This window comes from Trypanosoma conorhini (genome assembly GCF_003719485.1).
Source record: "Trypanosoma conorhini strain 025E chromosome Unknown Tco_14.4_contig_00392, whole genome shotgun sequence".
In the NCBI taxonomy this organism is placed as follows: domain Eukaryota; phylum Euglenozoa; class Kinetoplastea; order Trypanosomatida; family Trypanosomatidae; genus Trypanosoma; species Trypanosoma conorhini.
In genome coordinates this window covers 5985-17818 of record NW_021704482.1, presented here as the reverse complement: position 1 = coordinate 17818, position 11834 = coordinate 5985, and the positions used below count along the sequence as shown (strand labels likewise).

Genomic DNA, 11834 nt, shown 5'->3' with positions numbered 1-11834 from the left:
ACTGATGGTAGAGCACGTGCAGGATAAATGCACACTGAAAACAAACAATCGTGACGAAGCCCTAACATGGTGGTGGTGGTGTTGGTGCGAGAGGCGTAGGAAGGGGAGCTGCAAAAGGCAAAGGAGGTTCTGTGTGAGGCACGCGCCGCAGAGGCGGTGGGAGTGTGAATTGGACTGCTTGTACAAGAGCTGTGAGGCCGGCAACATTGAAGAGCTCCTGCTAATTGCCACAGTTCATTGACATCCGTTTGCTGTAGCTGTGTATTTATGTATGCTTGGATAAATGTGACTCTTGTATTTATTCGTATTTTTTTTTTGCTTTAGTGGATTACACCCTTATTGCCCTTTTTATCATCTTCTTTTCCCCGCATTTGGCTGCTCTCTGGTGTTGCCGCTACGTTGATGTATTTATTCTTCTTGACGTTACTAGCGTCCTCGTTTCCCCTCCTCCCCAGCGTGTTTTGTTCCCTTTGGTAGGTGACTGGGCCGGCTGGTGGCAGTAGCGTTTGTCTCTGGCCCGGTGTTGTTGTTTTTTTCATTGGTGCCCCGTACATTTCTGTCGGATTCGTTGCGCAGCGGCGAGCCCGGGCCGCATTCACCGTTGCTATCGTCGTCATTGCTATTCTCGCCAGCAGTGTGCTACTATCACTACTGTCCTCGCAAGGGGCGCCGAGGAGCGGGCGTGCAAGTTGTGAGTTGCGTGTTGGAAAAAAAAATGGTGCTGGTGCTCGTCGTTGGCGACCTGCACGTCCCACAGCGCGCTGCGGCCATACCGGAGGCCTTCACCCACATGCTAGCCCCGGGACGCATCAACGTGGTGTTGATGACGGGGAACACCGGCTGTCGAGAGATGCACGACTACTTCCGCACAATCGCGCCGGAGGTGTACTGCGCCAAGGGGGAGTTTGACCGCTGGAGCCACCCCCAGTTGCAGGAGACACACCTGCTCACGGTGGAGGACCTAAAGATTGGCCTCATTCACGGACATCAGGTGGTGCCTTGTGGCGACAGGGATGCCCTGGCGATTGTGCAGCGTAAGATGGACGTGGACGTCCTCGTTTCCGGCGCCACCCACCGCTGCAAAACTTTCGAGTTTGACGGCCACCTCTTCGTCAATCCCGGCTCCATTACTGGGGCCTTTACCCCCACACATCCAGACGTGGACCCCGCCTTTGTGCTACTCGACATCAAAGAGAAAACGGTGACCTCCTTTGCCTACGTGTATAAGCCGCGGGAGGACGCCGGCGGCGAGGACTTCACAATCAAGCGGAAGGTCTGGACGAAGGAGTAGAGCGAGAAGTGCTGCTTGCAGCTTCTCGCCCAAAATGGAGGTGGGGCGGCGAAAGAGAGAGCGAAAGCGAGGGAGGATTGTGCCAAACTTGTGTTGCGCTGCTGGTCTCCGCGGTCCCCTCCGACTCCCATTTTCCAACTACCCTCTCGCCATTGTTGTTTTGTTTGTTTGTTGTTCTTTGTTTTTCTTTTTTCTCTGTCCTCGTCCTCTCCTCCGCCCCCGTGCGCCGCACGCACGCACGCCTTAGTCTCGCTTGAGGGCTGCGCCGCCACCAGCCGCAGGACAAGAAGGAAGCAATAAGAAGGGGACAGAGGCACACGCGCCAGCACAAAACAAAGTGCAAATACACACACACACACACACACAACAATAACAACAACAACAAGAAGAAGAAGAAAGGGGAAAAAAAGGAGGCAGGCAGCGCCCCAGACTCATTTGCGTCCTCGCCGTTACTCACCACAGCACCTCTCTCCGTGGGGAACTCCAACTTTGACTCTGCCGCCGCCCTGAACAGCAATGACGGAGGTGTCGTACAGCTACTCACGGCCCCGCAGGGAGTTTGGGCGGATGCCGGAGTTTCATGCCAACGAGGGAGAGATCCTCAGCGACATTCCACCGAATCGCACGGTGAAGAGTTATTACACCAAACTTGACCCCTGCGAGACGGAGATTCAAAATGTGCCGTCACTGTCAGAGACAAGCACCAACACGGAGCGCATTCAACTGCGTCACCGCGCTCAGTCCCACCTCGAGGGTGGCTGGCCGCACGGCGTCGACCCCACCGAGTTCGAGGAAAAAATGAAATACTGCAAAAAGGTGGAGCGCGAGGAGAGTTACTTGTCGTCGTGTCGTCGCCTCGTTCAGCAGTGCACGGACAAGTATATTAAGCAGAACAACGCCATCGACATTTACGGCTCCTACTTCGCGGAGGGTGCACCTCCAGAGGATGAGTCGCTGGGGCCTGCCGCTGCAAAGATTATCTCGGTCTTTAAAGACCCCAACACGGAGAAGCGGACAGCCGCGGCGATCTCATGGCAAAACGACGGCCGAAGGTTTGCGGTGGCCTATTGTCGGCTGCGATTTCAAGGCAACACCCCAACAATGAACACAAACTCGTACCTTTGGGATGTTATGAATCCGAACACGCCGGTTGAGACGCTGGTGACCCCTTCCCCATTGTGCAGCATTGAACATTACTCGAAGGATCCACATATCATCGCTGGTGGGAGTTGGAATGGCGTTGTACAGTACTGGGATACGCGGCAGCCGACACGCCCTGCCGCCCGCTCTCTTATTGAAGAGAGTCATAAAGATCCCGTGTGGTCTATCAAGTGGTTGCAGAGTAAATCAGGCGAACTACTTTCAGTCTCCACGGATGGTGAGGTGTATGTTTGGGATTGCCGAATCCCCGACAAACCGCTTGAGTTGCACAAACTTCCAGAGGACTCTCTAACGCTGCTGCCCAAAAACAATGAGGGAGGATCGAAGGGCATATTGGGTGGTCTTTGTCTGGACTACGACCCTCAGGTAGGTGGTCCCTCAAAGTACATGATTGGCACGGAACAGGGTACTATTCTTTCCTGTAATCGTAAAGGCAAGACACAGGCGGACAAGCTTGGCCCCAACACATTCAATGCACATCACGGTCCAGTCTACTCTGTACAACGGCACCCGTACTTTTCCAAGTACTTCCTTTCCGTGGGTGACTGGACGGCACGGATGTGGTTTGAGGACTTTAAATTTACGCCATTGTTTAGCACCTTCTATCACAATTCATATATTACCAGCGGTGCCTGGCACCCTGTGCGCCCTGGTGTATTCTTCACCACTCGCATGGACGGTTTTCTGGATCTCTGGGACTTGATGCTGCGCCAGTCCACCCCCTCCCTCAGTGTTCAGGTCTCCGACTACGCTTTGCACACGGCAAAGCCCACAGTGGAGGGAAAACACATCGCCGCCGGCGGCATTGACGGCAACGTGACCCTGCTGGAGCTCTCTCCCTCACTTTACACCGCCACGGCGGAAGAAAAGGTCGTCATTGGTCAAATACTTGAGAACGAAAGCTTCCGTGACAAGAACCTAGACCGTGCGGTGAAGGAGAAGCGTGCGCTGGCGAAGCAGCGGCAGCGCCGCAGCACACAAGTACAGAGCGCCGCAAGGGAGTCGGATAACGTGGAGGAGGCTCTGGACGCGATGACGGATGAATACAAGGCTGTTGTCGCGGAAGAAAAAAGCCGCGATATGCAGTCGCACGAAGAGTTGGAAGTTCAGCGGCGCAAACTACTAGAAGAGATTGGAGACGGAATTGAGTTTGATGAGGAATAGGGCGGGTCAATGACCCGCGTCTGCGTATGCAGCTATGTAAAAGACCACCACCAACCACAACCACATTCTCACCGCCTGCTTGGCTCCACTCTTGCATTGAGCGAGGGAAATGCCCATCCCACCCACCTCCTTTCCCACCAGGAACAGAAGGAAAGTGAAGGAGGAAAGAAGCAAATAGGGCGTGGATGTTTTGTTTTGTTTTGTTCTTTTTTGTTTTTGTTTGTAAGAAGAAATGCACAACAACAACGACAATGGCCAATAGACGAAAGCAAGGGGGAAGAAGCTTCGCAGGGGAAAAACCGCAAGACGCAACTGTGGCTCCCCAGTTCTCCATTCATTTATTCATTTATGAAGCGAGACAGGAAACGAATGTGGGCGGGCGATACAGAGTGAGAGTGTGTGAGAAGCGAAGGTGAAACGCGTGTTACTGCGACAAATTGCATAAATTTGTAAAATGTTGGAGTCGTTGTACCTTTTCTCGTGCCCTTTGCATGCCATGTATTGACGCTGCTACAACGGTTACAAGGTGGACGCTGCGCCACACCACTCTATCAGTTTGTTGCTTACTGCCTTTCTGAGTGGCCTCTCCCTGTATTCTTCTTCTCCCCCTCTTCTTTTTTTTTCTTCTCCATCCCGCCCAGTGTCGTCTGCGAAATAGGCGGCAAAAGAGACCGTCGTGGTAATCACAGCAACAGCAGAAGCCCAGAGGTGGCAAGCACACCCATACTCGTACATTTGTCTACGAGAGCAGGATGCCGCCAAAGAAAAGCCTTCCTAATCTGAACCACTTCATGGAGAAGCGGGTTATGGTGAAGCTCCACGGCGGCCGTTCCATCTCGGGAGAGTTGCGGGGCGTTGATCACTTCATGAGCATTGTCCTCTTTAACGCCACAGATGAAAGTCACTCGCCCAACAAAGAAGAGAACGGGGAGAAGATGCCTCTTGGCACAACAGTCATCCGCGGCAGCGCCATTGTAGACATTGTGGGGTTGGAGGCATAACGACCAGGAGTGCAGCACATGTTAATGGAGAGGGAGAGTGTGGCGCATACAGAGACATACACAACGAGAGGAAACAGCAACCGCAAGGAAACGAGAGGGGGGGAAGAAGGAGGTGGTGAAGGGGGAAGTAAGTCTCACAGTCATGTAGAGAGGCTGTGGTAAGACGTAGCATGGCCGCCATGACCTGATGAGTGCTGTGACAGTCTCCGTATTGAATACCACTCTTCAATGCTCAATGAAGCGGTGTCCGTACAATAAACTAAATCGAAAGAGAGAGGGAGAGAGGGAGGCTCAAACGATGACACGGATAAGGATGGTGGTGACTTCATTTTTTTCCCCCCCGTTACTTGTTGTTGTGCATGCTTTGGTTGAGAAGTCTGCTAGTCATTTTTTTTTTGGTCTTCTCTTCTTTTTCCTTGGATTTTTCGGTTGCTTTTCCTTTTATTCCCCCCCCCCATCCACGGGTGTGTTTTTTTTTATGCATGTCTTTGCGCACTTCCCTCCTCCTGCTTGGGGTTGGCACCACGGACAGCAGTACTTCCGCCAGCAGGACTTCTGCGTGCGACAAGGCATTAGAATTATATTACAAGCGAATACAGCTTCGTAGTGTGACGCAGTTAGACTCAACAGAATGACCGGCCTTGATACTGTGTGGATCCCCTTTGCGGTGATGTATCTTCTGTACCAAATCCCTCCCACGATGATGGAGGTCTATTCCTACTACAGTCGTGGGGGCTTGGTGAGCATTGAAGACATCAAGTACGACGACACCTTTATGTGTCATTTTCAATGGTTAAATGACAAAGACATCTATTTTAAAAGGTATTGTGATCGACCCAAAAGTGAAGCGGGCAAAGCATTTTTCTCGTGGCTTGATTGGAGTGCGGAGTCGTACGATCGTTCTATTTATGTGCAGCGAAGGAACCATGCTCGTCGTGACGGAGAAGTTTCCATTTTTAAGCGATACGTTTACGGACCCTTTGTCTTCAATTGGCCAAAGAAGCAGTGGCTTCGCGACGATGACGGCTGTGGGATGCGGATGCCTGCGTGGGGTGTAGGAGGTGAGGCGCGTGCTCGCGAGGAGTATGCTGCCGCCAAGGCGAAGGGTTTTGATAAACACTGGCATTACCAAATTATGCGCAAGATTCGCCGCGAGCAGGCGCGCAAAGCTTCAGCAGAAGCCGCAAAGGCGTAAGATGATGCTGACGCGAACGCACAAACAGAAGAAGAAAACTCACTCAAGAAGTAAAGAGAGAGATAGAGAGAGGATGATAGGTTAGTTTATTGCATACGTGAAGTTATAGTATAGGCGTCAGTAGTAAGAGCGTGCGGCGGGCTGTGCGGGGTGTGGGGGTGGGTGGTTTTTGGGATTGTGTTAACGCGTGCCACTGTTGCTCTAAAAAAAAGGGGAATAGTGGGTTGGCGGCGCGGCCGAAGGGAAGTTCATGTGTAGAGACAGATTGCTCTACTTCCGTGCTTCTTCGCCTGTGTGTGTGCGTGGAGTTCCTAGCGTGACGTGAACCGTGTTCACGTCTTTGTGCAGTCGGTGGGATGCCTCTGGTAGACCGTTTCTCGCTCAAGCCCTGCAACCTTCCCGTCTTGTGTTTTTGTTTTTGTTTTCGTTTTGTTTTTGCGACGGCGTCTCTGCTGCTTTTCCCGCCTGCCTCACACCACCGCTTCATCGAGTCTCTCTCTCTTTTTTTTTTCTTTTCTTTCTTGCTCTCTCCCTCGTCGCAAGAACTCTGGTAAGTGCTCACGCTCCATATTGGGCTTGCGCGGACGGCCCGAGCGGAGGCGCGCAAAACAGAACAAAAACAAAAAGAGGCAGCCTACACACATCACCAAGCAGCAACACACAAGCAGCGGGTAGCCGGGGGAAAAGGAATTTAAAAAAAGGAAGAGGCTGGAGTACCAGGGAAGAAAGCGAAGCAAAGAACCGGGGAGAAGCGAGGGAGAAAACTTGGTGCAGTTGCGCAGCCTGAAGGGGGGTAGGGAGGACATACAGGAAGAAAAGATAACAACAACAACAAAAAAAAGAGGCACCCAGGCGAGGGTGAGGGCGGTAAGGACAGGAACAAAACAAACAGGCGGCTGAGAGAGGGGTGGGGGTGCGGGCAGCGGGCCACAGCTGTACCACACACACGCCGAAGAGTGCGAGACCGGCGTAACGCGAGGGGTCAGCAATGGAGAGTTTTTTCAACCGCATTCTGATGGAGGTGGAAGGCGGCGTGGATCAGCGCAAGACGATGAAGGAAGTAGTGGCCACGCGCGACAACATCATTAGCGAGGATGAAGAACGTCAGATGGTAGGGCTGATGAATCTATGCAATCTACTAAACATGGCGACTTCCGTGACTATTTCAGCCATACGGCCAAGTGTTTTTGTTCCGCCTATATTGGCCTGTTTAAAGAAGGAGCACAATGTGGACTTGATGTTATTGGCCGCACGTGTCTTGACTTACATGGTAGACGCCATATCTTCTACGGTTTATGTGCTTGGGTCAGAAAATGGCATGGATGCCGTTCTCCAACACCTGCTGGAGGTGAAGGATATTGAGCTTTCGGATCAGTGTATGACGTGTGTAGAAAAATTACGCAGAGTTCTAATGGCGCTTTGATGGGTTTGCAGAATGGGGGGGTCAAGGCACTTTTAGCTTTTGTGGACTTTTTTAGCTCCTCGTCGCAGCGCAAGGCGTGGGCCAGTGCTGCAGCCATGTGCCGACGTGTGGATGCGACGACGTTTGACCGCGTTGAGGACTCGCTGAACGAGATACGCGCGCGTGTCAATCACGAGGATGGGAGGATTGGGGACAGGGCAATCGCCTGCCTTTACCGTATTATTGCGGGCGTCCGCGCAAACCCGGAGCTTGTGGCACGGGCCTACGGTGACGTCAGTCCGGCGCTTCTTTGTGTGCTCACGCGCAGCGACGTGACGGAGGGCACCTTTACGATGGCGCTCTCCCTCGTCGGCGCGGCGATCTCGTATAGCACGGAGGTCACGCGGAAGGTGATTGAGAGCGGCCTGATGGACTGCATGTTGGCGCTGATTACCAACCACTCCGAACAGCAGCTACCATCGCTGCAACAGCAGCAGTGGGGCTCCCCCACTGCAAGTCCGACGCTTCGAGCGTCAATTCCGCGGGAGAGTGCATTTCCGCAGGATATGCCGACGGAAATAAATTCAGCACCAACACCCACGACGACGGCGACAACGCTTCGCGAGAGGCGACTGACGATGGAGCAGACAAAGACACTTTGCATTGCGCTTGCTGGGCTGCTACCAAGGATCACTGAGGGTTACCTTGCCTACGGAAACATCCTTACAGAACTACTGGCGGAACGTAATCAGGGGATGATGCATCGTAGAGGATATTTCTCCCCAGATCTCGACTATGAGGAGGAAGAGGAGGAGGAGGATGGGGATGGAACCAGCATTGACGAGATTCGTTTGCGGATTCTGGAGGAGGGAATTCCGCTTGAAAAGAATCCCAACTTTGCAAGGTGCAATCTATCTCATGTATGCAACGAGTGCGGGAAGTTGTGCGTGCCTGGGGACTGGTTTCGCTGTAACAGATGTACCGACTTTGACTACTGTGGAGAATGTCTCTTGGAGGGGTGGGCTGAACACGGAGGGAGTTCGGCGTCGCACACATTCTGTGATATGCTGGAGGTAATTCCGGGCTTGAGCAGGACAGCAGCGCCTGCGACGACCAAGAAGAGCGTGGATGACGCGCTGAATACGGAGCGGAAGAACCTCTACAGAAATTGTCCCCAATTGCTGGACACCATACTTCGAGGACTTCCCAAGATGGTGATGCTGTTCAACGAGTCGGAGACGCAGATTGTGCGTAACCACAGCCTGGCCTTTATCGACCGCGCCGTGTGTCTGGCATCCCCGCAGCAGTTGACAAATAGTGGTCTCGTAGAGGCGGCCGTGTGTGAATTAATCGTCTCGGCAATCGCAGACCCCAGCCTTATCTTAAACGTTCAGGTGATGCTCCTCTGCCGGAAATTGCTGGAAAAGCTACCCATTGTGTATAAACAGGCCTTTGTGCGTGAAGGTGTTACCAACGCCTTGATAAAGGCGGAAGCGCAGAATCAGGCGAGCTCGCGACGTGTTTCCGAACGGCAAGAGGATAAACGCCCGCTTATTGAACGACTTCGCACCATTGCGAATTGGCGCGAGCTTGTTGTGGAGGAGGCGAAGAGTATGCTTGGCATGTTTCCCTCCATTGCTGACGAAACACACATCAAGCGGCTCGCCGAGTTTGTAAGTCTCATGGAGGGAGGTCGACTTCAGCAGGCCTTTGACGCCCTCCGATTTGCTCTCTTGAATGAGACTACTTCGTTTGAGCTGGCGTCAAGCAATGTCCTTCACGCACTGAGGGAAACGCTGACGCGTGCCAATGACGTCCGTGTCGTCGTGGACCTGGTAAAAACACTGGCAAAGGAGGAGCCAAATTCATCCTGTGCGCTTACACGATTCGTGCGACACCTTCAGACTATTCTTTCGCAGTTGGATCAATTTCGTCCCTCCAATTTTGGTGATGTGGACAGCATCCATGCGCACATCCCCGTGCATCTGGTTCCACACGCAGCTGAGCAGCAAAAGCCGAGGTCTTCTCTTTTGGCAAAGGGTGGCGTGCCACGACGTTCTCCTCCGGCCCTGTCTTCAAAAGAGCCCAGTGGGCCACCGCGCAGTACGCGTTTTTCCGCAACACGTGGAACCAGCGGCGTGAGTCCTGCCTCCACTTCGGCAGCTTCCACGTCAACTTCAACAAGAGCCCCCCCTGAGGGTCGAGATCTCACAGTAAGCCTTGAGCCTTTGACAAGCATGGACACTTTGATGTCGTTTGTGGCCTCCAACGTGATCTCTGGAGGCGCGGAAGAGAGTGGTGGTCGTCGGCGCATCGACGACGAGGACCTAGTGGAAGAGGTGCTCCCTGAGTTGCGTAAAGGAGGAACGACGGATTCCTCGTTGGCTGCAAAGAAGTTGGTGCAGGAAAAAAGCCAACAACGTGTCTACCTGCGGTATGAATCGCATGTATTGCCGCCCTCTATGACTATCCTGCAGGTGTTACAACAGTTTCATCCCTTGTCGTCGCCGTCCGGGGGGTCGTCATCCGGGAAGAAGAAGAAACGTAGTGGCCAAGGCAGTGGTACTTCGGCCAACACGAATGCAAATGCTACCACGAACACCACCACCGCCACTACGACTACGACGACTAGCACCACAACTGCAGCCTCCACTGCTTCCACCGGTGGCGGTGGCGGCGGTGGTAGACCCCGTCAACGTCATTCCACGGCGCACGGGTTGCGCCGTAGTGCGGGGGAAGCCATCACTATACACTACAGCACAGTCCCTTTTGGACCGGAGTACGCCGTGGAGCAGTCGCGATCCGTTGCGACTTGCGTTGCACCAACGGATGCTACTCGTGTGAGATTGCCTTCCAAAGATATCCGTCCACCTGCAGTGGTGGAGGTGATGCGGGCGCTGCATCAGGAATATCCATTTAGCAACTGTTTTCTCACCGCCGCTCAAAAAGATGTCCTGACGCTTTTGGGTACCGTTTACAAGGTGTTGCAATACTGGGGCGAACTGTTACTCCACCTGGGTTGCGCTGGGGGGGATGGCGGGGAGGGGAGTGTCTGGTCACCCTCAACCTCGCTCGGAGAGTTTGTCCACAAAAGGTTGAACAACAAGGCCCTGCGGCACAGCTCCAACCTTCTGCTTGCAGGCCAACACCTCACAACGTGGGCGGTGAATCTCGCGATGGACTGTAATTTTTTGTTTGCCGCTACGACCCGAAAGTTTTTCTTTGAGGTTGGCTTCTGCGGCACGGCCCGTTCGCTTGTTCAAATGCAGGAAAACATGGAAAGATACGGCATGCGGGACTTACTCAACGTGGATCATAACTTTATACGATCCTATCGCCTGCACCGCATGAAGAAGCGTGTCTGGCGCGATAAGGCGTTGCTGTGTGCCATGGAAATTATGGGAAAGAAACAGCTCAATGACACAGTCCTGCTGGAGTTTGAGTACTACAACGAAAATGGAAGTGGCAGCGGGCCAACGATGGAATTTTACTCGCTTGTCTCGGACGAACTCCGGGAGATGAAACTTCGCCTGTGGCGCCGGACCGACGAAACACCAGACGAAAAGTATTACAACCCGAAGACAGGGGTGTATCCGCGGCCGCTGCCGCCCGATTCGCCTGAGATTGACCGTGTAGAGCCCTTTTTCCTGCTGTTGGGACGCTTTTTGGCCCGTGCGTTGTTGGACAAACGCATCGTCTCCATTCCCCTATCCCCGGTCTTGCTGAAGTTACTTCGCGGGGACGAGTGTGGCATCTATGACCTGATTGACGTCAGTGAGTCGCTGGGTTTGTCCATCGTTGCCCTCTCCCGTGCCGCCCACAAGGGTGCCACGACCATTCAACTGCCAGGAGCGGCGACATCCTGCAGTGTGGAGGAGTTGTCGCTTGATTTTACGTTGCCCGGCGACGACGCCATTGAGTTGGTGAAGGGCGGGGCAGATAAACCGGTGACCTCCGCGAACTTATTTGAGTACTGTGATGCCGTCACGGAGTTTATCTTGCGCAAAGGAGTGGAACGTGTCGTCAAGGCGTTTCGCGCTGGATTCCACGACTGCATTCCTTTGTGTGCGTTGCGCCTGCTGACGGTGGCTGAGCTGCATGAGGCGCTGCACGGCCACTCCGCTCTCGTGACGATGGAAGACCTCGAGGCGAACTGCCAGGCGGATCACGGCTACACCATGACCTGCAGCCACGTGCGGCAGCTGTTTGAGATTATTGCCTCCTTTAACGAGGAGGAGCAGCGCCGCTTCTTCCTCTTCCTCACGGGCTCCGTGCATCTTCCGGTGGGCGGCCTTGCCAGTCTGCGGCCGAAGTTCACAATTGTCCGCAAGACGTCCTCGGAGCCCAAGGTCCGGGAGCAGGACCAGCTTCCCTCCGCGATGACGTGCCAAAACTACCTGAAGCTGCCGGCGTATGATAGCAAAGAGCAGATGGAAAAGAAACTGCGGCAAGCCATTGATGAGGGATGTGGCGCGTTTCTGCTGACGTAAGCCTGGAACAACGGGTAGCGCCGCCACCACCCTCTTCTTCCTCTTCCTCTTCCTCTTCCTCATTCCAACGCAGGATGGGCGTACAACAGCCGGAAAGGAAACTGGAAAAAAACGCGAGGAAAAAAAAAGG

General features: G+C 53.7%; 5 protein-coding genes across 5 annotated transcripts, besides 9 other annotated features; all 5 read left to right on the top strand.

The window, feature by feature from the left end:
• Positions 1-67: 67 nt before the first annotated feature.
• Positions 68-87: a microsatellite.
• A 628-nt stretch (positions 88-715) lies between these two features.
• Tco025E_06105 (vacuolar sorting protein) lies at positions 716-1291 on the top strand (the record flags this gene model as incomplete). Its single annotated transcript, XM_029372994.1, has 1 exon — positions 716-1291. One exon carries the CDS (start codon positions 716-718, stop codon positions 1289-1291), a length of 576 nt encoding a protein of 191 aa, XP_029226887.1.
• A 152-nt stretch (positions 1292-1443) lies between these two features.
• Positions 1444-1490: a microsatellite.
• A 146-nt stretch (positions 1491-1636) lies between these two features.
• Positions 1637-1660: a microsatellite.
• Positions 1639-1704: a microsatellite.
• A 103-nt stretch (positions 1705-1807) lies between these two features.
• On the top strand, positions 1808-3616 carry Tco025E_06104 (putative dynein; the record flags this gene model as incomplete). Its single annotated transcript, XM_029372993.1, has 1 exon — positions 1808-3616. The coding sequence occupies one exon, from the start codon at positions 1808-1810 to the stop codon at positions 3614-3616; it is 1809 nt and encodes a 602-aa protein (XP_029226886.1).
• Positions 3617-3804: 188 nt separating this feature from the next.
• Positions 3805-3838: a sequence feature (A-rich).
• A 372-nt stretch (positions 3839-4210) lies between these two features.
• Positions 4211-4244: a sequence feature (GA-rich).
• A 1004-nt stretch (positions 4245-5248) lies between these two features.
• Tco025E_06103 (uncharacterized protein) lies at positions 5249-5812 on the top strand (the record flags this gene model as incomplete). Its single annotated transcript, XM_029372992.1, has 1 exon — positions 5249-5812. One exon carries the CDS (start codon positions 5249-5251, stop codon positions 5810-5812), a length of 564 nt encoding a protein of 187 aa, XP_029226885.1.
• A 404-nt stretch (positions 5813-6216) lies between these two features.
• Positions 6217-6250: a microsatellite.
• A 53-nt stretch (positions 6251-6303) lies between these two features.
• Positions 6304-6350: a sequence feature (GA-rich).
• Positions 6351-6800: 450 nt separating this feature from the next.
• On the top strand, positions 6801-7235 carry Tco025E_06102 (E3 ubiquitin-protein ligase TRIP12; the record flags this gene model as incomplete). The annotated part of the gene is made up of 1 exon (XM_029372991.1): positions 6801-7235. The coding sequence occupies one exon, from the start codon at positions 6801-6803 to the stop codon at positions 7233-7235; it is 435 nt and encodes a 144-aa protein (XP_029226884.1).
• On the top strand, positions 7235-11704 carry Tco025E_06101 (E3 ubiquitin-protein ligase TRIP12; the record flags this gene model as incomplete). Its single annotated transcript, XM_029372990.1, has 1 exon — positions 7235-11704. The coding sequence occupies one exon, from the start codon at positions 7235-7237 to the stop codon at positions 11702-11704; it is 4470 nt and encodes a 1489-aa protein (XP_029226883.1).
• Positions 11705-11739: 35 nt separating this feature from the next.
• Positions 11740-11770: a microsatellite.
• Between the last annotated feature and the right edge of the window lie 64 nt (positions 11771-11834).